Source organism: Ambystoma mexicanum, chromosome 7p (assembly GCF_040938575.1).
Source record: "Ambystoma mexicanum isolate Mex_15411 chromosome 7p, UKY_AmexF1_1, whole genome shotgun sequence".
Lineage (NCBI taxonomy): Eukaryota > Metazoa > Chordata > Amphibia > Caudata > Ambystomatidae > Ambystoma > Ambystoma mexicanum.
This window is the reverse complement of record NC_090939.1, coordinates 169,614,749-169,638,075: the sequence shown is the minus strand read 5'-3', so window position 1 is coordinate 169,638,075 and position 23,327 is coordinate 169,614,749. Positions and strand designations below refer to the sequence as shown.

Here is a 23,327-nt window from a genome sequence, read left to right as displayed (position 1 = left end):
TTCATCGAGGTAGCCTGTGCTACCGAACTATTCCCATTTTTTGGATCCTGTTGTGCCCTCTTTGGGATACCCTCCTCGAATAGTGGGAACTTATTCTTCACTGGCTCACCCACCTTCCTGAGTCGCTACAGCCACTTGAAGAGACCCCATTTTTAACTTAACTGCACAATCACATGCGCCAGCACCGAATGTACTTTCGAGCTCAAGGCTCCACTCCTCTTAGGGACTGTACTGCCTCTTAGCTAGGGTTTGAATTGTGAAGGACTTCCTAAAAGATTAATGCACTGTGTGACCCCTTTCTTTGTAGGTTGTGGATCTGTGTTGTGTAATATTCATGTAGGCCATTGGTTACTGTATATATGCTTCATAGTTAGTGTTGTGTTGGTTTCGTTAATACTGCGGAGATTTGCTTTGTTTGATTTAAAAGGCCTTTAATAAATGTATGTCTTTTTGATATATACACCTGACTGAGAGTAATTTGTGGTGTTTACTGTGTGTGCTCATTGTGGGCTTTCGTTCACCATCACCCCTCCTGAGACCTAGTCTTGACCGCCGCCAATGCTACCTTGATTGGTCTGGCATGTCCAGAAGGTTACCCTGTTCCAAGTAACTAGGCTGGCCTTCTGAACCTCTGCCCACCAGGTCAGAGTTCAGAAATCCATTTTAACAATGACAAACTAAATGAAGTTGGTCTGAGCCTGCCGGAGGGAGATCAGCCGAGAGCTTTTGGTTGAAGCAAGTTTGTGTTAAAAAGGTTAACTTGAAATTGGTCCTAGCCTGTCGGAGGGAGACTAATTGAGCAATGTGTTAAAGAGGATCTGAGCGCGGCTGAGGGCGATCCGAGGTAAACCGTGAATCACCCGAGAAATTGAATGCATGAATATCCCACGAGCATTGTGTTAAGAAGATCTGAGCCTGGCTAAGGGGGATCCGAGGTGAATAGTGAATCGACTAAGAAATTGAGTACTTGTCAAATCTTAAAGAGGAAAAGTACTTATTGTTTGTCGCATCAGGCCCTCTGAAAGAAGAGACTTTAAAAGTCAAGAGACGGAAGGCCCTGATGATAATGATTGAACTATAATCTCGTGCTTGAGAAGCCAGAGACTGTGCTGGGCGTGAGTGTAACGCCCTGCCCCTTGCTGAAAACGTGGGGCAGGAAGGCCAACGGCCTGACCATCCTGACATATAATTTTGTGAACACTTCTTTCTTTTTAGTACACTGTTTCCCACACTATTTGTATTTAGAGGTAAGGATTGGCAATAGGTTTATTAGAACAAGCCCTTTTTTATTTTGACAAGATACCACTATGACTGTGTTATTATTTGATGGTTGTAGCTTGCTCCCTTCTGTAGATTTAGGACTAGATAGGTGTTTTTCAAACCCTTTTGAAGTTAAATGAACACCCCTGAACTGTGGTCACTTGTGTCTGTCTTACTGTTGATACCATGCCTTCCTTACATGTGGTGTCAGGCGTGGGATATGATTCAACTAACAAAAGTTGAAAACCCATGCTAATAATAGTCATACCACCAGAAGGGGAAAATAGGGTTATTGAACTCCCTGAGTGTGATAGAATATATACCATAAAAGAAGCCCATTTGGCCAACAAGATTTATTTTTCAAAACCCAGGTATTGTTGGATACCCTTCCGCTCTCCGACTATAATATCCAACAATAGGATCAAATAGTCTTAAAAATAAGGCCTGCGCACATCTTCATTAGACCTAGTGCCCTGAATCTGCCTTTCCCCGAACCTTTTTGTCTTTGGTACCAGACTAGTTTCAGTTCCTGGCCCATTAGGTGTGGAGATCAATCTGCCCAGGTCTTCTCCTCCATCAGAATCCAGTTCAGAGGACACAGATGACTTCAAAACCCTTTCGAAAGTTTGAGACCCTATTTTCTGATTCAGAAAGTGTCATGGAGGGAACCATTACACCCCCGGAAGGCATGGCTAACCTTGAAGATGTCATGGCCCAACTGGCCTCCCATCAAATGCAAGCCGAAACCTGCCTTCAAGACAATTTAACAAAATGAGTCTAGTTACAAGCCAGACCCATACTACGTCAAGGAATACTACAACCTTATCAGGAGGGTGAAGATTTAGGGAATTTCTTCTTTTTTAATTTCAAGCAATTAGCTAAGCATTTGGGATGGGAAGAAAATCTAAAACAAATGTTATTTGGGATCCCCATTGAAAGATGAGCTACAGACCGCTTATCAGCTACTTAACCTTGCCCAGGGAGCTACCTTTTTATCCATAAAAGAGGGACTTCTTAAAAGAGTTGGCCAAATCTGTAACTTCTATTGACAGATACTAAGGGCTATTATTTAAAACCCTGGAGAAACCACCCTTGAATTATGGGAACAAATTAAGAACACAGCCCTCTGAATTAACAACAAGTCCATGGAAGAATTGGTCGAAATTATCATTCTGGAGCAATTCACTGACCTACCCATATCATGGCTTTTGAAACTGCTCAAAATCACTCGGATGCAGCAAATCACTTTCACTCTGGACACATGTGAAGAATGCAAAGATCACAAACCACATACCGTTCCCAAACCCAGGAAATAGACAGAGGACTCCCTAAACTCAGAGAATGGACCCTGAAAGAAAGAATAGAAATCGGAAGACCAGACCAGAAGGGTTGAGAGGAAAGCAGGAGAGAAGAATTCACAGGGATTAAGCAGTCACCCCCTATTTGTTTTTCATGTAAAGAAACTGGCCATCTGGCTCGACATTGCCATATCTAAAAGAAGAACCAATGGAAATAGGCTGCCTCAGGAGGACGACCGGGAAGAGACAGGCTGATCTAGAAACCTTCAGCATATGTCTATGTCAGTCTTCAACTGACTTTACATATGAAAAATCCCTAGTAAATGGAAGACCGGTAAAGGCGCTTATAAATTAAGGTAGCAAACAGACCGCCACAAGGGCTGATTTGGTGACAACAGCAGACCTAGAAAATGTACATCTAGTTAGTCACATGTGTGCCCAGAATCATGAAATCTACCCCAAGATACCTGTGTACATTAACATCAGGGGGGAATCACGGCTGGTGTCCTCCGCCATTATGTCTGAACTCCCAGAGGAAGTTATGTTGGGAAGAGACTTTCCTACATTTTCTACTCTCTTACAAGATCTCCCAAATTCCCCTAGAGAGTTTGTACCCCATGATTGTTGGCAACCTGACATTTGCTCCCAAACCTCTCCGATGTGGGAGTGGACGGAAACTGAATTTCAGGAACCTACCATTCACCAAGAGGTACCTTTTTAAAATCTCAGAAATACCCAATGTCAAAATCACCATCCCACTTTGTTTGTAGGATACCTTCAGGAGGCAAACACGAACACCCCGCCTCTACCAGACCAGAGGAAACGAAACTCACGGAATATGCGAGAGCACTTGGATACATCTTTTCTTTGTTCCCTCCGTGATCTTAAAGTTAGAGGACCTTCGAAAAGACCAAGTATATCCACCTTGCATAGGGGAAGGGTATGTGAGAAACCTAAAGGTGTCCCCAGGGATCTGTCATCCAGGTGGCTAGGACACGGCCATTGCTTTTGGATCCAGTTGCTGGGGTTGGACCAGTGCGGGAGGATCACCTGGGTGAGGGGTATTAGGGAGTGGGACACCGGATGGCGAGGCTCAGTATTCCCCTTCCCTGTAACACATTTACCCCATCCTACCGGGTAGGATACTTGGGAATTTACCCCGACTTTCCCAACACGAACACCTTCTCACGGACAGCTCACTATGAGAGAAAACAGACTAAAACCCGAGCCATATACCTGACATGTCCCAATACAATGGTCAGGGAATTACTGACCATTACACACACCTGACTTCATCACACCTCCCCACATGGATAAAAGTCAGAGCCACGAGAGCACACACCGAACGAGACAAAGCACACAAGGAAGCAGCAGTTCCTAGATGGCAGTTTAATACAAGGCGAAAAATGGTAAAACAGAAGGGGATCGCAAGAAGGGAAGTGCCCTTGACCGTTTAGACAAGGAACTGTTATTTTCATGAACCTTCGAGAATAGAAAACGTAAGTCCAGGAAACAAGCCTGAGGAATCCTGCATTATGTGTCGGAGGTACCCGGGGCATCTCACAGCTGGTGAGTTGGGGAGACTGATACCAGACCGGTCTGCGTTGAAGCCAAGGTTGCAAGCGGCAACATTGTATAGTGAATGCTGAAGCAAACAGTGTATGAAGCGAACGTGATAATCAACGCAAGTAAAATTGAACAGCTGCTGAGTGATTGAACTTTGAAGCCAAGATACGATACCTTAAACAGAGTGGTCCGGTACCGCATGTGTGCACATTAGAAAGTCTCTAAGGTATCCAACTGAAAAGTGGCAAAAGCGAAAGAGTGACAAAGAATTGTGAATCAAAGTGGTCCTGCAACGGGTCAAGCTAAATCCGGTGAACAATTGATAGTCTTTGATTTAAATAGCATAAAGAAAATTGATGACAAACTAAATGAAATTGGTCCGAGCCCGGCGGAGGGAGACTAATTGTACATTGTGTTAAAGAGGAATTGAGCCCGGCTGAGGGGGATCCGAGGTAAAGTGAATCGCCTGAGCAATTGAGTACTTGTGAAATCTTAGAGGAAATTAACTTGTTTGTTTGTCGCATAAGGCCCTCTGAAAGAAGAGACTTTAAAAGGCAGATAGACTTGGACAAGGAAGGCCCTGATGCTAATGATCGAACTGTATCCTCGTGCTATAGAAGCCAGAGACTGTGCTGAGCTCGAGTGTACCGCCTTGTCACTTGCTGAAAACGTGGGGAAGGGAGGCCAACGGCCTGAACATGCCAACATATAATTTTGTGAACACTTCTTTCTTTTTCGTACACTGTTTCCCACACTATATAGGCCCTTTTATTTTGACAAGATACCACTAGGACTGCGTTATTATTATTTGATGGTCGTAGCTTGCTCCCATCTGTAGATTTAGGATTAGATAAGTGTGTTTCAAACCCCTTTGAAGCTCAATAAACACCCTTGAACTGTGGTCACTTGTCTGTCTTACTGTTGATATCATGCCTTCATTGCAGTACCTTACCTACCACCCCTGGAACTAAGCTCAAAGTGCTATTTTCTCCAGTCTGTTGCACCTTCTTTGTCTTTCCTTTGGGGTGGGTTTTTGTACAGTAATCCCTTTTTGTTCTACTTGCAGATGTAGTGTTTTATTTTATTAAAGTATTTATTTTTATAGAAATTTGATTGGACATTCCTTTTATTTTGGACTGTGATAATGTGCCGTCTTGGTCGCTACTGGTTCTCCTTGACACCCCTCTTAGGAGTATAGCCTGCTCTCTGCCCACTTTACCACAAAAGGCGAAGGAGGCAGGGCTTAAGTCTAGGGTACATGCGGGTGGACGGAGTGAAATGGATGCCCTCCTGTGCTGGCTTTTGCTTTTGCGGCACTAATGAAGGAAAAGCCAGCCAGCTGTAGTAAACAAAAGCTACCGCTGGGTGGCTTTCCCTTCATTAGTGCTGTACGCGGAGGACGGGGACCGGAGACCAGAGCAGGAAAGCTGCAGCTGAATCTCGGTAAGTGCTATTTATTTTTTTTTTAAAATAAGCACTAGCTGCGGTTTTTTTTCTAAGTTTTCCGGGCTGGAGGAGCCCGGAAAACTTAGAAATAAAACCGCAGCTTTAAAAATGTTGTATTTATGTTTGCGGTCGCTTTTTCCGGGCTCCTCCAGCCCGGAAAACTTAGAAAAAAAAACCCAGCTAGTGCTTATTTTTTTTTTTAAATAAATAGCACTTACCGAGATTCAGCTGCAGCTTTCCTGCTCTGGTCTCCGGTCCCCGTCCTCCACGTACAGCACTAACGAAGGGACAGCCACCCAGCGGTAGCTTTTGTTTACTACAGCTGGCTGGCTTTTCCTTCATTAGTGCCACAAAAGCAAAAGCCAGCACAGGAGGGCATCCATTTCACAAAATGGATGCGCCCATGTGCTTGCTTTTTCGAATTTTGAGCTTGAATAGCTCAAAATTTTACATAGGAAGTTTTAAAAAAGAGAATGCTAGTATTTTTTTTTTATGTTGCCTATCTATTTTTTAAATAAAATGTTTTACTAGACCATGCCTTTAAGGCCAACCTCGGGGATCAAACTGCAGTTTTCAGGTTTGCCAGGTGGGCACTTCACCACTCTGCTATATAACCTGATGGAAAACAACAAACAACTAAAAGTGATATGTCCCATTTCGGTACTGCATGTTCCACAGAAAGCATTTGTATTGGTTTTTAGAATTTAAAACATGGACACTTTTTAACGTTTTCAAAAACACTATTAGAAGACAATATCCTCTCTTCGTTTTGTGTGTGTATGTTGATTTTATGTAAGGCAAATGACATTAATTCTGTGCAATTTGCGTGGTTATGCAAAGCCAATTTAATGAAAAGTGCATATTTTACCACTAATTTCTGGTGACGTCACATCCCCTTGCGTTTGTTGATGAGTCCCCCCACTTTTATTTTTAGGACTTGATCCCTGTTTTACTGTTATGATTGCGTTGTGTTTTGGTTTGTAGATGTGTGAGGGCTGTGCGGTCCATTTTGTCCCTGCTCACCCTTGTACTCCTGCAAGGCAGAATCCAATTCCTCACAGTGGGTTTCTCGTGCATGTGATATCTCTGTTCAGATCTGAGAGTGTTCTGCCCGAGCCCGTGGGCCTGGAGACAGAGCAGCGCTTCTCAGAGTTATCGCATGCACGAAAAACCCGTGCTTCAACAAGCAGACTTTCAGAAGACTCGGCAGGTGTGTCTCCCTAGCTGGTCCCCAGGGATCTGTCATCCAGATGGCCAGGGCACAGCCATCACTATTTAATCCAGTTCCTGGGGTGGACCAGTGAGGGAGGATCACCTGGATGGGGTAGGGGATATGATCTGGAAGTGGGACACCAACAGGTGACATGCGATATCCCTCTTCCTTCAACACCTTTTCCCCATCCTACCACGTAAGACATTCAAGCCCACTTCCAACCCTCCTGCCCCCTTTTTCGACACAAACACTTTCACACAATTTACCAGAGAACAGACTAACAAAGGAGCAGTGTACCTGACATGTCCCAACATAAGGCCCAGGCAAAGCCAGGCAATTGATCAGAATCCCACACACCTCACGGCCCTTTCCCTTCCCCACAGGAATAAAGGGTGGAGCAAGAAAGCACAGTACAAGCAAGGAGAGCATGGCAGACAACACAACGAGACGGCTAAGCAGGCGCGGCATTTCAAGCGAAAGAGAAAGGTGGCAGGAATCGAGACAGTGGCGAGGAGAGAAGTGACCTTGCCCTTTTCATCCCAGACCTGCGGAAACTTTGCGGAAGAGAGCCTAAGACTGCAAACAATAGCACAAGTGTCTTGCAGCAGATGTCAACAGTATACATGGCAAGGGAAGCTCCTGCGACCGTGGTACTGGCCTGGACTACAATGAAGAAGAAAAGCCAAGTGGTTCATCACAGCCGGTGAGTTGAAGGGGAAAACGGTAAGAACCAGGCTGTGTTGAGTGAGACTTGCAAAGTGGCAAGTTTGAAGCAACATTCTATGACCTATGAAAGAACTGTAACAAGTGTTGAAGGGGAGACCAGCTGCAGAGGGAAACCAGCACCACGTGGGTGCTAACTCGAGAGATTCTGGTCGAGCCCATATGAGAGAAACTACACATACCAGAAGGCCATAGGAGAGCCAGCGGAAGAGGTCAAAGTGGTCGTACGGGAGGTCTATTAAAATCCCTGTACAATCGAAAGACTTTGATCTACATCAGTGTGAAAGAAAGGGAAATTAATCCCACCAAATGAGAAAAGGAAGTGAATCCCACAAATGCAAGCGAATGGGAAGTTGGAAAGAGTGAGCCCGACCGAGGGATGCTGACGAGAGGGGCAAAGTCTAAAGTCGCGAGAAACAGTGTGTTGACAGAGGTTAACCCAGCCGAGGGATGTCCACTATAAACTGTTTTGAAAGATATTGAGAAACCAAGGGAAGTGAACCCCACAAAGAAAAGAGGGGTCTGAGCCGGACCGGGGGGAGATCCAGGGGTGAAGCTATCACCCAAAAGTTCATTGAGAAAAGAACCGTCATATTATTCGGAAAATGAGAGATGTAGGAAGGGTCAGTGCCCTGAAGAAAGGGATCCAGGAGTGAAGCCATCACCCTAGGTGAAAAGCGCCTGAAAGTTGAGAAGGGTCAGCGCCCAGAAGAGGGGTACCAGCGGTGAACCCATCACCCGGCGAAAATTGGAAACAAACTTTCATTTTTTAAAGGAACTTTTGTTTTGTTATTTGAACACGTCAGGTCCTCCAACGCAAGAGACTTTCAAGTGAAAGAAGACTTGGTCATCGATGGGCCGGATACCCGAAAGCTCGAGAGTGGAAAGTTGAACAGTCATCTTGTGCTAGAAAAGCTTGAGTGTGTCCTGAGAACTACCATTACAACTGTCGGTTCTTGCTGGAGAAGCCTGAGACTGTACTGTTCTCCAAAATCCTACCTTACCCCATGCTCAAAACATGGGAAAGGGAGACCCATGCTTCAGCATCCTGACATATTATTTGATAAACACTTCTTTCTTTCTTGAGAACTATCCCACACCCTTTTCCGTATTAGTTGTAAGGTTTGACAATAGGTTTCTTAGTATAGGCCCTTTTTATTTGACACAACGCCACTAGGACTGCCTTATTTCCATTTGATGGTCGATGCTTGCTCCCATATTAGATTTAGGCTGGAATAGGCGTTTTTCCAACCTGCACACAGAACTCATTGTTCAATAAACACCCTTGACTGTGATCACTTGTGTCTGTCTTACTTGTTGCTACCATGAGTTCCCCACATAATCCACTCACCAACCTTCCTTCTCTCGTGGATTTTTGAGCATAGACATTTTTATGGGAAGGCTAACGGGACACGTTCCCTGGGCCTCCCCACCCACCCTGCGAGCAGCCCCACCTGACTGCATGTTGAAATGAAGTCAGTGAACATTTAAAAAAAAAACACATAATATTTTACAGTGCTGTGCCTGGCTGTTGGTGACAACTAAATTCAGGTGTGACCAGCTCATCCTGTAATCCATTCTGTTACCTGTAGTAGACAAAGTTTGTGTGTTCACTATAGCAGAACCGGTTGTGTACCTTCACCTTTCTTTGGGGATATATTGATCAACTGTAATAACTGAACTTGAAATGCATATTATAAGTTTGTGTCAAGATGGTTCAGAGGATATCTCAGCCTGTTAACCATTTGCTGCAGAGATCTGAGTTGATATGCCAGATCGGTATATTTTATCTATTCATTATTTTATTTTATGTATTTATTGAGCACAGACCTACTTTTCAGAAGCAGCAGGATGCTGTACAACAGAGGTTAATAGGATTACAATTTAGGGAACAAAGTTACAACTAGGCTATTACTTTACATTCACACACCGGAAGCTGTAATTAGAGGTGCAGTGGCGTTGGGTGCATTCGGTACAGATCTCATCTATGGTGGTGAAAATGTCCTACATGTGTACACTGCCTGGAGGAACATACCCGTTTATCAAAAGTAGCTTCCCACAAGGTTCTCTTTCACTCAGATGAATCTCTACTGCTAAAACATCATCATTGATTTCTCCAGTTATTATTTGTGAATTTATGTCATGTCTAACCTGTATAATCGGGCCCCCATAGGTTTGCCCACGGTCAGCCTTTTTTGCTTTAACTTGATATAGTTTGTAGCCATCCAAATGAATTGTTGAGACCAACCAAATTTCTTGTAATAGAAAGACATTGTGGTTAAGAGTACCCAAAGATCTAGTATCTGACAAGATGTGTGTTTAAGGTTAAGGCAAGTGATAAAATCCCTAAAGCGACAACAAACCTCCCTGAGGTTATATATGGAGCGTAAGCAGTGTTAAACAAGGCAAACTGCATGTGTACTAGGTTTTTTTTTTTACAAGTTTCCCAAATGCAGTGTAATCTGTTTTATAGTTTCATAATTTTTCAGAACTTTTATCATTCTAATAATGAATCAATCTCTTCCCGGTACTGGGAGTAGCAGCAGAATGTTGTCACACATATGGTGTATTGGCTGCTATTTATTTTCTGGGTTAATTTGCTCATATCAAAGCTGAAGTTGATTCATCTATGTTAAGCTCTATCAGTTCACATAGTTTTGTAAGGGACAGTAACTCCTAGCAGAGCTGTGAGGTGGTTACATTTTCATTCAAATAGTCTCTGATTAGCATGTTAACTTTGAGCTTCTGATTTTATGTATACAATTCTGTATTCTATTGACTACTTCAGGTTGTGGTGACAAAGATCGACAAGGCTCCAAAGGGTGTCTTACTGAAACAACTGTTGCAGATTCAAGACTTTGTTGATAAACAGACACAGGGATGCTTTCCGCAGCTCTTTCTCATCAGGTAATAGCATGCTCTTGTCTGATTTGTAAACAAATGTATAAAAATGTAAGGCATGCAACATTTGGCACCTGTACAATGTATTAGTGTTTGGCCACCAAGAGTCACACTGAACCTGTTGAAACAGTGGCATCACTTCATCAAAATCACAGGGGCAGCGAACTGACATGACCGTTTGGCAAAGTAAGTGTTTTTTCACTTGAGGAATATAGTTTTGAAGATGGTTCCAACAAACCCCCAGGGAAATTGCCAGTTCTTCCTTGTACCAAGGGCCATTCATTCCTTCAGGGGAAGGTGAAGGTGAAAAAACACAGGACTTTAACCATATCGAGAGCAAACAATTCCTATCCATTAGCGATACTTTAAGCAGGATATGCAAGTTTTGTCCAGACCATTGCTTCACAGCCTTAGACTTGCTGGCCGCATCCCTCCAGAAACTTTCAGGCAGGAACTACAGAAAAAAACTCTCCCAATTGGGAGAGGAAAAAGTAGGGGCCTGGTATGGATCAACAACAACAAAAAACATCAGCAGGACACCAGGGAAAGGACAGACCAGTCTCAGAGAGAGACAGGGCTGCTTGTACAGAAGGGAGCTAGTTTAAAGAAAGAAATTATGCCAAACATGAAAGCAAAGTAGGGATTTAATGGTCTAGGTTAAGATGCCAGCAGTGACAAGCCTACCACAAGAGATGTAAACAAATGGGAGGTAGCTAATCCCATCACGTGTGGAGGTAGTGCATGAGATAAACGAGTGTCTGCCAAATGAGCAAGAAATTGAGTCTCCTGAGCCCTGCACAGCTGAGGCCTGTGAGAGCGCAGGTAAGCCACGAGCATAGAGGTGGAGTGGCTCGATGTGGATTCTGGAAGTAGAATTCCAAAAGAAGAATGGACAAGTCTCAAGTGATAGGGAATGGACAAGAAGGAATAAGAAATCCTCCAAATGTGCACAGGCAAGGGGAAGAGATGAACGTGATAGAGTTTTTTGAGCAAGAGAAATTAAAAACAGGAACCGGCAACAGTGATAAAAACAGGATAGACAGTGGGAAACCCACTGTGAAGGGAAAGGGACAGATGCAGAGTAATCAGCAATGCCTGGAGAAACCCAAACCTATAGCAAGCAAACAACTCTGTTAAGGGTGGAAGAAAAAGACGGGCAGAAACATCGTCTGGCAGCCATTATGATTTCCAAGCTGGTTTATAATCACCTTCTTCCTTCTCGAACCGACAAGGCAGCCATCTTTGAATGGAGTCTAGCTCTTATTGCCTTTTCCACACTATCCACCTGCCCTTTCTTGACCCTTGATTTTTGACCGTTTATTGCAGAAAGGCATCACAGTAAGTGACATCATATGATCTTTATGCCTGCGGATTGGCTTGTGTTTGTTTTACAGCCTGTCTTGGGCAATTGAAGGGATACGATGCACCTTTATAATGAAATTAAACCTATCTTTGCAGACATGTTTCTCAAGCTAACAACCGCGCTGTTGAACTATTTTGGATCTTGACGAACCAAGACTCCCTCTGGAATTAACATCCTCCTGAATAGCTTTCCAAGACTTGGAAGACAGCCAAGCCTAATTTTCTTTGAGAATATCATATGCATTCTACCTACCATCTTTGGTCTGGTCATATCTTCAGCCCCACCTAATACTGTGGTGTTAGCACTCGGTTTAAAGGGGTGGAATGGGCGTAACGGCCCGGCAGCCCGAGTCAACGGACCACGAGGGTGGTTAACGAGAGCTCTTGGCAGTTACCCCCAATCAAGCCCTTTGAACATGGTGCTAACGCAGTAACCTGGGATGCGTATGTTGGGTGTCTTGACCCACGTTTGAACTATTATGCTGCAACATTTGGGGCTGTAGGCTCAGAAAATCCAAGATGGCTGAAAAAAGCCCACATTGCGCCAGAATCCAGGAAAACCGCGCAGTTTTTGAGCACACCAAAATGGTCACCTGACCTACCACCCACCAGTGCGAGCGTAATGGGCCAGAAGCGCCATGAGTGAAACGTGGTGCCAAAGGAAAAACAGCAGTGCCTGTTGGCTCAAAAAGCGCTTTGAAATCACCTTTGTTTCTCTGAAATGCAAGCCAAAAATGCCTATTTTAAACATTGCAAGATATTCAAAAATCTCACTGAACACCAGCAGACATTTGGCAGAATGTAGTCTTGTGTGCATACAAAATCTCGAAAGATGAAGAGCCCAAAGCAATGTTTATAACAAAACTGGCTGAGCTGTGGATGTCATCAGCTGAAGTGAAATTGGACTTAAAGCCACTAAAATCTAAATGTTTAAAATAAATGAGTGACCTACCTTGAGTGTCATATATAGGTTGCAACTGTTTAAATGTCATAGTTTTGAACTTAGTATCAGCGTTCTAGCTGCATGTCTAAAAATTGTACATTTGATTTGAATGAAGAAAAACTGGGAACAAAAGTGACATTTGGCTGAAGCCTGGCTTGAAGAGATTGAATTCTGCCCGGCAACTACCCCTGACAGGAGTTGAAACTTGCTCAGCCACTGCATTCGCAGGCCTGGCTGCCTTCTGCTGTTCCCACCAAAAGGAGATTACACCTCTCTGATTGAATCAGGGGAGGAGCACCTGGGAGCAGGGAAACGGAACAATGAGCCTTCCTTGGCTCAGGCAAATGTTAAATTAGGGGGGGGTCGTAAATGGCTTCCTCTTGGGAGAAACTGGGAGGAGCAGTGCCTCTGTGAGCAACCTGAGTTGGAGGAAGTGGACAAACCAGAAATTCCACCATGTGCTTTGGGAAACCACACCTCTCTGGGCCAGAGCATAATTTAAAAAAAAAGGTGAATAATTCATAGTACGGACTTGTCAAAATTATATAATTAATATCATTATTCTTGTGATTTTTCTGTGCACATTTTAAGAGGTGTTAGGACTCTGTGGTATGTTCTGAGGGGTAGTAGCGGAAAATAAGGTATTACTCCGAATGTCTGTTTGTTAAAAATCTGACACTTTATCATCTGATGCCCATATTCCTTGTGCATGTTTGTGTAAATTCTGGAAAAGTTTAGAGGTTGTGTTCTTGATGAAAAGGGCAGAATTCTGTCATAAGTGGACACGTCATCTTACGAAGACAGGGATTGGATGGTTTGGTGCTACAGAAAATAAGTTAACTGGACATATAATATTAGAAAAATGGTACATAGATAAGTATGTATTTGGATCAAAAATAGATGTGTGCAAATTGACAAGGGGAGTGTTCTTTCTTTATGCCATAAAATTGATGCCTGATTACACTCCATGCCTTCCCCCAATCAAGGGAGAGAGGAGAGCTTGGCCAATGATAAGTTGTGAGGGGCAGGCTTAGTTATGCCCACTCACACACCCATTTTCAAAACACATAAAAAGAGACTGCTTTGGACAGGCAAGACATTTACTTTCCACTTCAAGCTGATTTCTTGCAGAGCACTTTGCCAGAAGACACCAGATCCAGCACTTAGACTTCAAATCCAGACAGAGACCAGAACTTGGAACTCAGACTCCAGAACTTAAAGGCCTAACCCACAAGCTGAGTTCTCTTCAGCAGGCCTCAAAATCCTTTGCAAACTATTCAACCGCCGGGCTGCGCGGTTTGCTGCTTGCTAAGAATCCTGTGTATCCAGAACTGTCAGATCCAATTCAAGAGACCCAGACCAGACCGCTGTGCAGTGCCGAGACCAGAACCAGAGATCCAGATCCGCTAGCAGAACCAGTACCAGAAACCGCCCGGAGTCCAGTCCAAACCTGACCAGACCTTGACGGCCTATTTAAAATTTATAGTGTGTGCCAGAGCCAATCTCTTAGTCTAAAATAACCTGATTCAAACCATTTGAACCTGTCCAGAACTGCATCATAGGAATCATGTGTTCATTCTGTCATTTCAAAACTGCAAAAGTGTCATTTTGTCATTCTGAAGTTTACTTTCATTTCGAAAAACTATCTCCACAAAATCGTCCGTACCTCTGGGACCGCGTGCGCTAGGAACGAGATTTAACTTTCATTTTAAAGCTAAAACTTTCCATTCATTATAGTTTTTCCGTAATCGCGCTCGACGCACTTGGAAAAAGTGCTGCGATTTGGTCCAATTAGCTCCTGTCAAAATAGCTGCTTTTGCTTGAACTGCTAAAATTCGTTTTCAACCTGCTAATCCCTCATTGAGCATTGCCAGTGTGACTTGAACTAATCTTAAATAGCGATCACCTACCCTGAACCTCCTACAGGGAATTAAAATCATTTTTAGCATATTTATCCCTTCTTAGCATACCACAAAGTATTTTGCCTGTTTTTTAAAATCATCCCTGTTCTCTAAACTTGCTAGGGGGGAACTGAAATTCGTATTGTATGGTGATTGTATTCCTGAAAATCGTGTGCTTCACTTCCATCTCCTTATATTGCATGGGGGGGGGGGGGTGAGTGAATTGCCACCAGGGGAAAAGTGAACATATTATTTCTTGTGAAACCCCATCAGTTATTTCTGTACTGCATTCTTTCCATCATTGTTTTTCCTTGAAACCATAAAAGCATTCTCAGTTACCTTTTCCTTCCTATGCTAACTCTTAAGTAATTAAATCAGTGTGGTAGTGTAACATCATCCATTGTTGATCACTGTCATATGCCTAAGCGTGCTATCAAATATTAATTTATTCATCAAAGTGTGATAGATAGATATATATATATATATTGTTTAATGTTTCCAATAAATCTTTTAAATTGCAAAACAAACCTACTTCATGGCTCAGTGAGGTCAGGGGGATTCAAAGAGAGGGGCGTTATATAAGGGTTTATCATCCAGAGTATAACTTGTCATAAAAATATATAAATAAGGGCTTCCCTTGGGCGTCCCAGACGAGGCACTGACTTAGTGGGTTTGCTGAATTGAAGTCACTTAACAGATTGGGGGCTCGAGCCGGGGATTCTGGATTAGATCTATCACTTGTGCAGATTAATACGGTGTGCTAACTGACAGGATACAAAATCCTGTTGGATCACCACGCCGTGTTACACTGTAAAAACACCCCTCAAAGGAATGCTCTAAGGAATCGGTCTGTTTTGCAAAATGAAATACAAACTTCTGTAAGTCAGGAAGGAAATCAATTTCCAGAATGACGACCTTGGTAGATATCAAAATAGCCAGAGAACACCTCTTACATAAGCTATTTGTGAGAGGTGAGTGGGCTCATCAGGACCAGGCGGTCTGGTTGCAGGCAATCGCACCCCAGATCACTGAGACAGGGTCAGACATATGGAGAGATCAGGGTCCATTACATGTGGCCCTGAGTGAACTATATATGGCCCCTAAGGCCAAGGATGAGCACAACAAGATTGCCAGGGTAGTGGCATATTTATATATGGGAGCCATACAGGACAAATGTGCGGAAGGCCAAGATCTGGCAAATAGGCAACTGATGGCATTATAGAAGGCCCAAACTGACCTGGTCTCTTCCGAGCAGAGGCTGCAGAGGAGCCAGGAGTCAGAAAATGATAGTAGGCAGGATATCATTAAAATAAAAGAGGATATGGGTATCCTGCAAAAGGTAAAGTCTGACCAGGATAACAGATTTCTGGCCTTGCAGAAGGAGTGCCAAGAAGGTTTGGACGCCCTACTGCATAGCCAGAAAAAGCTGGAGCAACAACTGGACTTCAATAGGGCATGCGCAGAGCAGGTAGTCACCCTGCAAAGCCACCTAGATAGGGAGAAGACAGAGTGCAATAAACTGATTCTGAAAGACCTGGATACCCAGACAGAATTTGAGGAAGAGTGCCAGAAAGCTGGTGCCTTCCAAAGGCAAAGGGACGACCTGGCGGCACAGATACAGGCTCTTAGTCAGGAAAGGGACACCTTAGGCCAGGAAGTCTGCCAATTAAAAGAAAACATGGAAGAAAATCACCTGGCCCTCCAGGGGCTGGGTGACCTCCAAAAAGAGCACCAGGACTTGCTAGAGCACACCAGGAGGGTGGAAGATGCTCTGGCAAGGAAGGAGCAGGCCAGTAGGGACGGGACTCAGGAGGTAACCCTCCTGCAGCAAAGACTGGCCCAGTATTACAGGACCAACCAGGAGGCACAGAGAGAGAACGAGTCTCTCTGTCAGCACAGTGATAGGCTCCAGCAACAGGTAGCCATGCAGGAGAGACTGATAGAGTCTAGTAAGGCCTTAACTGAGGAACTGAAATCGTAGGCTCTTGCATTGCAACAGGGAGCAGGGGCTGACAGAGATGAAGTTCGCTGGGAAAGGGAAACACCCGAGCATAACCTCAGGAGCCCTAGTACCAGAGGCCTTCATCTCTCCCAGTCCTTGGACTCTGCCACCCCCATGTCCCCTGGCGCACATGAGCACATGGCCACAGGGATGGCAGAGTACTATCCAGCCAAAAGTATGGGGCTCATAGGCCAGTACCACCCAGGAATGGATGGGCGGGTATGGGCACCCAAGTACAGTGCAATTTAGTGGGGGAACCCCAGGAGAGTAGGCCCACTAAGGGCATCCTGAAAACCTCTGCCCAGTTAGGTCAGTGGGGGGGTACCCATCAAATCCTGGCAGAAAAGAGGAATCTAAAGACTCCTCTGAACGTCATAGGACACAGGAGACCAGGTCCCCACATTCTGCCAGCCATTCCCAGGCTCGCAGAATCCGGGAAAACCTGGAAGATCAGACGGGCACCTCTGGGAGCAGTGCTTCTGAGTCAGAGGATGAATGGGCCAGGGTTACCCGAACCAAAAAGGCCAATAAGGCAAAAAGGGCCTTGCTTAAGGACCCCTTAAAACAGATTAAGGCAATAAGGAGTGTCATCACGCCTTATCACAAGGTCGCCAAGTATTCTGTTTGGGAACACTTGGAGCTTTATGAGCAAATGATGGAGACTTTCCATTTGAAAGACAGCAGTAGCTGCATTCAGTATGTAAAATGGACATTCTCCCCAGAATACTCCAGTTTCTTTGCGGGGCTGGAGGACCAAAATCATTCAAGATGGTCCACCTACAGGGCGGCCATCTTGAAACATTTTTCTGTTCACAGAAATCCCCAAGAGGCTCGCAAGACAGCCTACAATTTGCAATGTGGGGAGGATCGGCCCCACAAGAATTTGTGCAGGAGTTAAAGCGTGCTTTTGCGCAGACTACAAAAAGGGTACACACGGACAGTTAAGAATTTGTTAATACGTTTTTCCATGCCTTACCCAAATACATAATGACCCAGCTCGTGAGAGATTTTCACGAGAAAATATCTTTAGACTGGGTCATTGAGCAAGCCACCCGCATCTATGAGGTGCAGAAACCGGTGGAAAATAAGAACCAGCCCAAAAACCCCAAAACCAACAGCACCCCTGCTGCTGCCAAGGTGGCAGAGGTAAAGGTTGCCCCCATTTTAGATTTGGAGATGTGGGGGCCTAAAAACCTGCCTGCACCGAATAATTCTCAGCCCAGAAGGCCCTCGGGCCAGTCACAGACAGGGAGTCAAGGAGGTAGTCCCACAAATGGGGTCCCTCGCTCCCCTGACTATGTAAGTCCCTGCTACAAGCGAAACAGACCCATCCTGGGGTATGTGTGGACTCCTCCAGCCCAAGGCGGGCGGTGGGGGGAGATCAACCAGGCACCCGACCCAGGGAACTTCCCTCCTAACTTCCCACAGGAGGGCAGAAATTCCCCAAATCCTGGGCAGAACTTGTTCCCCAGGTATCCACCCAACTTCCAGCCCCAAAATCATCCATCCTTCTTTCCCCAATTCCCTGAGCCCAGACCACCTAATCCGGGAGAGGGGAGGCCAAGGGTGGAGGGGTACCAAAATCTTCCCAACCCGGGGTACTACCAAAGAAGGGATAGCTACTCTTCCCGGGATCAGCCCAGGGGAGAAAACAGAACCCCGTATCAGCCTGAGCGGCTTTCCCAACATGAGCGCCAGGTCCAAAATATGGCACAGGAGCTGGGTCGCGTGCTAAGGGCTCAGCAGAACCCTCAGATGGGCATGCCGGCGCAGAATGCACCGAACTCTGGGCCTGGTGCTCCAGAACAATGACGGGGGCAGCACCCCGATAACCCACCGGTTCCCAGGGAGGAGGCACAAGGGGAAGGGAGGTGTAAAGCCTTGGAGGTAGCTTCCTTCCCCACTTGTAAACCGCCCCTGGAAACCCAGGAACCGGAAACAAAATCTCCTACCCCTGAAAGTCTGCCCCCCAAGGAGCAGAGAGGAGGTAGGAGAAACAAAGGACCCAAACAGACCCATTTTGTGGAGGAGGTACAGGTCTTCCAATTTGAGGGAGAGGGATCCTCAGAGGATCCTGGGAAAAGGATCTTCTCCTTCAGAGATGGGGGAACTCCTCCCAAGGAAAAATGGGTCCCAAGGGATTCCAATCCAAACTGGGTAGATCTGGGGATTGAGCTGTCGCCGCCCATCATCCTATCCCAGAACCAACAATACCGAAAACCCCTGGTTCAAACCCATCCTGGTGACTGCCTCCAAAAAGGGGGGTTCGGCCCAGAACCAGAACCAGGGGATCCTAAAACCGAATCAATAGACTAGGTAGATGTGGGGATCGAGCTGTCGCCGCCCATCATCCTATCCCAGAACCAACAATACCAAAAACCCCTGGTCCAAACCCATCCTGGTGACTGCCTCCAAAAAGGGGGGGCCGCCCAGAACTCCACCAGGCCAACCAGATCGCTGTATACCAACATGCTCTCGGTGCCACGAGTAAAAAAAGCAAAAGCGGGCGGATCCAGCTTCCCTTATCTCGCGCCCTCTCACTGGAATGCCCTACCACCCACTATCCGGGGCGAGGGCTCCCTCACCACCTTCTGCAAAACGCTGAAGACCACCCTCTTCACTTAAGGCCAGACACACCAGCACGAATACCTCCATGTATCATGTATTATACGACCAAAGCGATATATGTAACATTCACAATGTGTCAACAACTTCTACCATGCCTGTAACATGTAACTAAGTTTAATGCAGGTAACAGCGCCTCAATGCCCCTGGGCTGCTTGCGCGCTATGTAAATGTAAATAAATAAATAAATCCCATGGGCTTTGATGATCCCGAAAAAGCATTTAGGTCAGCTCAATTGCTACCTTATGCAGTTGAAATTCAGATTAAAGAGGAAGTCACCATCCCAGAAAGGACCCGACAATTCTCCCTGGAAGTGAAAGTTAAAAGAGGACACACATTGAAAAACCCTGATGCTTATAGTATTCTAAATGCTTTTCTCCAACAGCAAGGGTTGGGGGTAAACCCAACACCATTAGTCAACATAGAACATGACACCATTCCAATAGAGGTGGATAACAGCGACTTAAAGAGTATTACTCTAGCCGCGGGCACCATTATTGGAATGGCGGTTGATGACCGACATTTCTCTATTGATCTAGGAAATGAACTGTGAGGACCAATCCCTAAGGACTGTTTTGACAGTGATGACAATACAACACCAGACAGGATCTTTACCCGGCATGGGGGGGGGAGAGACTTCCTGGTGTACAATTCCTGCCCTTATGGTAAGGAAGATGTGACTTGTGACTTCAGGAGGGATGAGGTGATTTTCCAGGTCCATGAGGGCTGCCTTTCCCACCTGAAGCCTCCAGTCCAAATCAGCACTCTGACCAGGGACTTCTCCACTAGGGGTGTCACAGTATTCGTTTTATGACGGTACGATAACCTTCTTGCCCAATGACGGTATATCATGGTTATCGCGGTATAGCAGGTGGAGTTAACTGATCTTAACAAATATTTTCTAAAAGGTCATACATTGACAGATTTATCATCACAAACAAAACCAGGCACCCAGGGCCAGAATTGGGCTTTTCAACATACTTTCCACTGAAATGCCTTGCTTCCACCAAACACACGTGTGGAGAGGAGAGGAGGGGGTGGGGTGGAGGCCTGCTGCAACTGGCAAAGCAAACTGAAAAGCTTTTCTTAAGTGGTCATTTAGACTTTTTGCTTCCCCACTGGCTACTGGTGAAGATGAACATGTTGCCATCTTGATAACCTGCATGCCACAGATCAATGGAGGCTGATGGTAGTATACGCTTGTGCACATACACACACACGCACTTTCTTTTTACGTTACAGCCTTTAGTTTACTTGCGGGCCAAAAGGTGTTCAGTAATCACTGACATGTTACCCTTTGGTATGGCAGCAGGGAATACCCACAGAGATGAGTGAATTTCGCAGTGTGACTTATATGTAAATTCAATGATAGAACCAGGGAAATCCCCCATTGCCATATGTTTAGAAAACATTATCCATTATAAATATATAAACCCCAAAGCAAACCATTTTCCTTCTTGGCACTGTATCTATTCTTCCTATTGCTAACATATTGATTTTGTGTAAGGCACGTGTGGTTTATGGAATGGCATTAAAAACTGCTCCATCTGAAACTACTTGGCAGATGGCACATCCAACAGTGCAAAACTAAGACTGAGCAGCAATTGCTTACTGCAGCCTTTCCAAATCAGATTGAAAAGCACACTTAACGGTATGAACGGTATAACGGTATAAACAATGTGACGGCTATTATTGTTCAATTAAGTGGTTCACGGTATCTTTAACGGTATACCGTTACATCCCTATTCTCCACCCAGCTGGAGGAGGCCGGTGAGATAGCAAAACCAGATGTCTTTCCAGGCTTCAGGCAGATGGTGGAAGAGAGAGTCAACCTAGCTGATGCCTGTGTGACTCTGGAACAGAAGCAAAAGTTGAAACAAGTTTATTTGGATTTCCAAGATCTCTTTGCGGTAGACTCATATGACTGTGATCGCACCGACATCCACACGACAACAATTCCCACGGACCCTGGCATGACTCCAGTGTTTGTGAAGCAATATTGCTTGCCTCTCGCATCAATGGAGTCCCTTACTGAAATAATTAAGAACCTTGAGTCCCGGGGAATAATCTGTCCAGTACACAGCACCTTCAATAATCCGGTGCTGGGAATATTGAAGCCAAACGGCCAGTGGAGACTCTGCGCCGACCTTAGGGAGCTCAACAAACGGGTCCATACTTCCCGATGGCCTCTTCCCTACATTGACCAAGGGCTGGCCCAGATTCAGGGCTCAGTTATTCACTGCAATAGACCTGACCAATGGATACTGGACCGTGCCTGTCAGTAGGGAGGACCAATGCAAACTGGCTTTTACCTTTGGGGGCCAGCAGTAGACATGGACCCGGACTCCCTTCGGATACTTCAACTCCGGCAATTAATTCAACATTTTCCTACATAAGGCCATGCCCAACCTGGGTGCAAGGGGTAACCTGGCTTATGTAGATGATGTCCTCATCAAAAGTTCATCTGTGGAGGAACACATAGCGGAGATCCGTTATGTTCTGACACAGTTGAGGGCGCCGCCGGAGGAAATCTTTCCTTTCAGAAAGCACAATGGTGTAGAACCCGTGTTCATTTCTTGGGGCATGAGATTACTCCTCAGGGTCTCTGTCCCCAGGAAAAGAAAGTAGAAGCACTTCAGAAACTGAAAAACCCCACAACTCTGTGGGAACTAAGGAGGCTCCTTGGACTGACCAATTACAGCAGAAAGTTCATTGAGGGCTATGCAGAGATCACCAGACCCCCGATTCATCTCTTGAAGGGGGGGTCAAGTGGGAATGGGGTCCAGAACAATCCGAGGCAGTAAAACAGCTCAAAAGAAGCCTCTCACAAGCGCCCTGCCTAGCTTACCCTTTCAGAAACAAGGAGTTTTTCTTGGAGACAGGGTTCTCCAATACATGCTTGACTGCAGTATTATATCAAAAGCATGACATGGTCAAGAAAGTAATCTCCTATGCGAGTAAAACTATATCCTCTGTGGAGGAAAAATTCAACGATTGTGAGAAGGCACTCCTGGCAGCGGTGTGGGCATTGAAGAATTACCGCCCGTTTGTCCAGGGGCATGTCATGATGCCTGCCCCCGGGAAGCCAGACCAGGCCCAGCAACCCCGGAAGCAGGCATCATGCCATTTGGAGCATGCCCAAAAACCCCAGTTAGGGGCTGTTTGGGTGCAGTCCTGGCGCCTATGGCGCCAGGCTCATAAGGATAAAGTCAGTCCTGGCGCCATGGGCGCCAGGCTCATTACAGAAAACCTACCTAATGCAGACCATGCTGCACGAAACCACAAGCCAAATGGGGCTTAGGAGGGACTATTTTACCTAAGGGACTACTTTCTTCTCGGGTGGGGGCTGTGGCAGAATACTTACCTGGGACTTCTTCCTAGGCTATTTAAACCACGCCCGGACAGCCGCACGTGCTTCGCGTTATTCTGCATTCAGCAGCGTAACGATCACCGTGCCTCCAGCAGCTTCCAGTTTTCAGCCACGCCCGCTTCAGTCCTGGACCACCTGGAAACGAAAAGAAAGAAGGAGAAGAGGTTCAAACTTGAAACCTTACCTGAATTCTTGATCCATCGCACCGTCGATCTTGAAGAAGGAGTCATCTCACGCGCGTCTACACGCACCTCGCAGCGCCGCGCTGACCTCACCATCCAGTGCAGCTTTTCCTCACTCATCGCGAACTCTGCATTCCCAAACCGCTCTCCGATATCTAAGGGGACAAGAAAAGCCTGGTGAGTACGGAAATGCAAAAGGGCAATACAAGCTACCCCCAAAGACTTACCGGATTACCACAGGGGGGTACTCACCTCATCTCGGGTCGGCGCAGTTAACTCTGCATCACGGCCGCGCCCCGGCCCCTAAGGGGAAACCACTGGACATTACAAGCTACCCCCCAAAGACTTACCTGATTTACCGCAGGGGGGTACTCACCTCATCTCGGGTTGGCGCAGTTAACTCTGCATCATCGCCGTACCCCAGCCCCTAAGGGGAAAACCACTATAGACTTACCTGACTCTCACCAACTGCCATTTGGACTCTTCGTGGTGGTTAAGCCGGCAACCTACAAGGAATCGGAAAGAGTGAAGATCA

At 45.7% G+C, this 23,327-nt stretch overlaps 1 protein-coding gene across 4 annotated transcripts in view; it reads left to right on the top strand.

The window, feature by feature from the left end:
- Positions 1–23,327, top strand: part of GTPBP8 (GTP binding protein 8) — a 630,806-nt gene that overhangs the window by 257,923 nt on the left and 349,556 nt on the right. For all 4 annotated transcript variants that reach the window (XM_069636004.1, XM_069636003.1, XM_069636002.1 and 1 more), the window contains exon 6: positions 10,295–10,413. In XM_069636004.1, the coding sequence (XP_069492105.1) occupies positions 10,295–10,413 (119 nt within the window). The remainder of the gene's footprint in view (positions 1–10,294; positions 10,414–23,327) is intronic.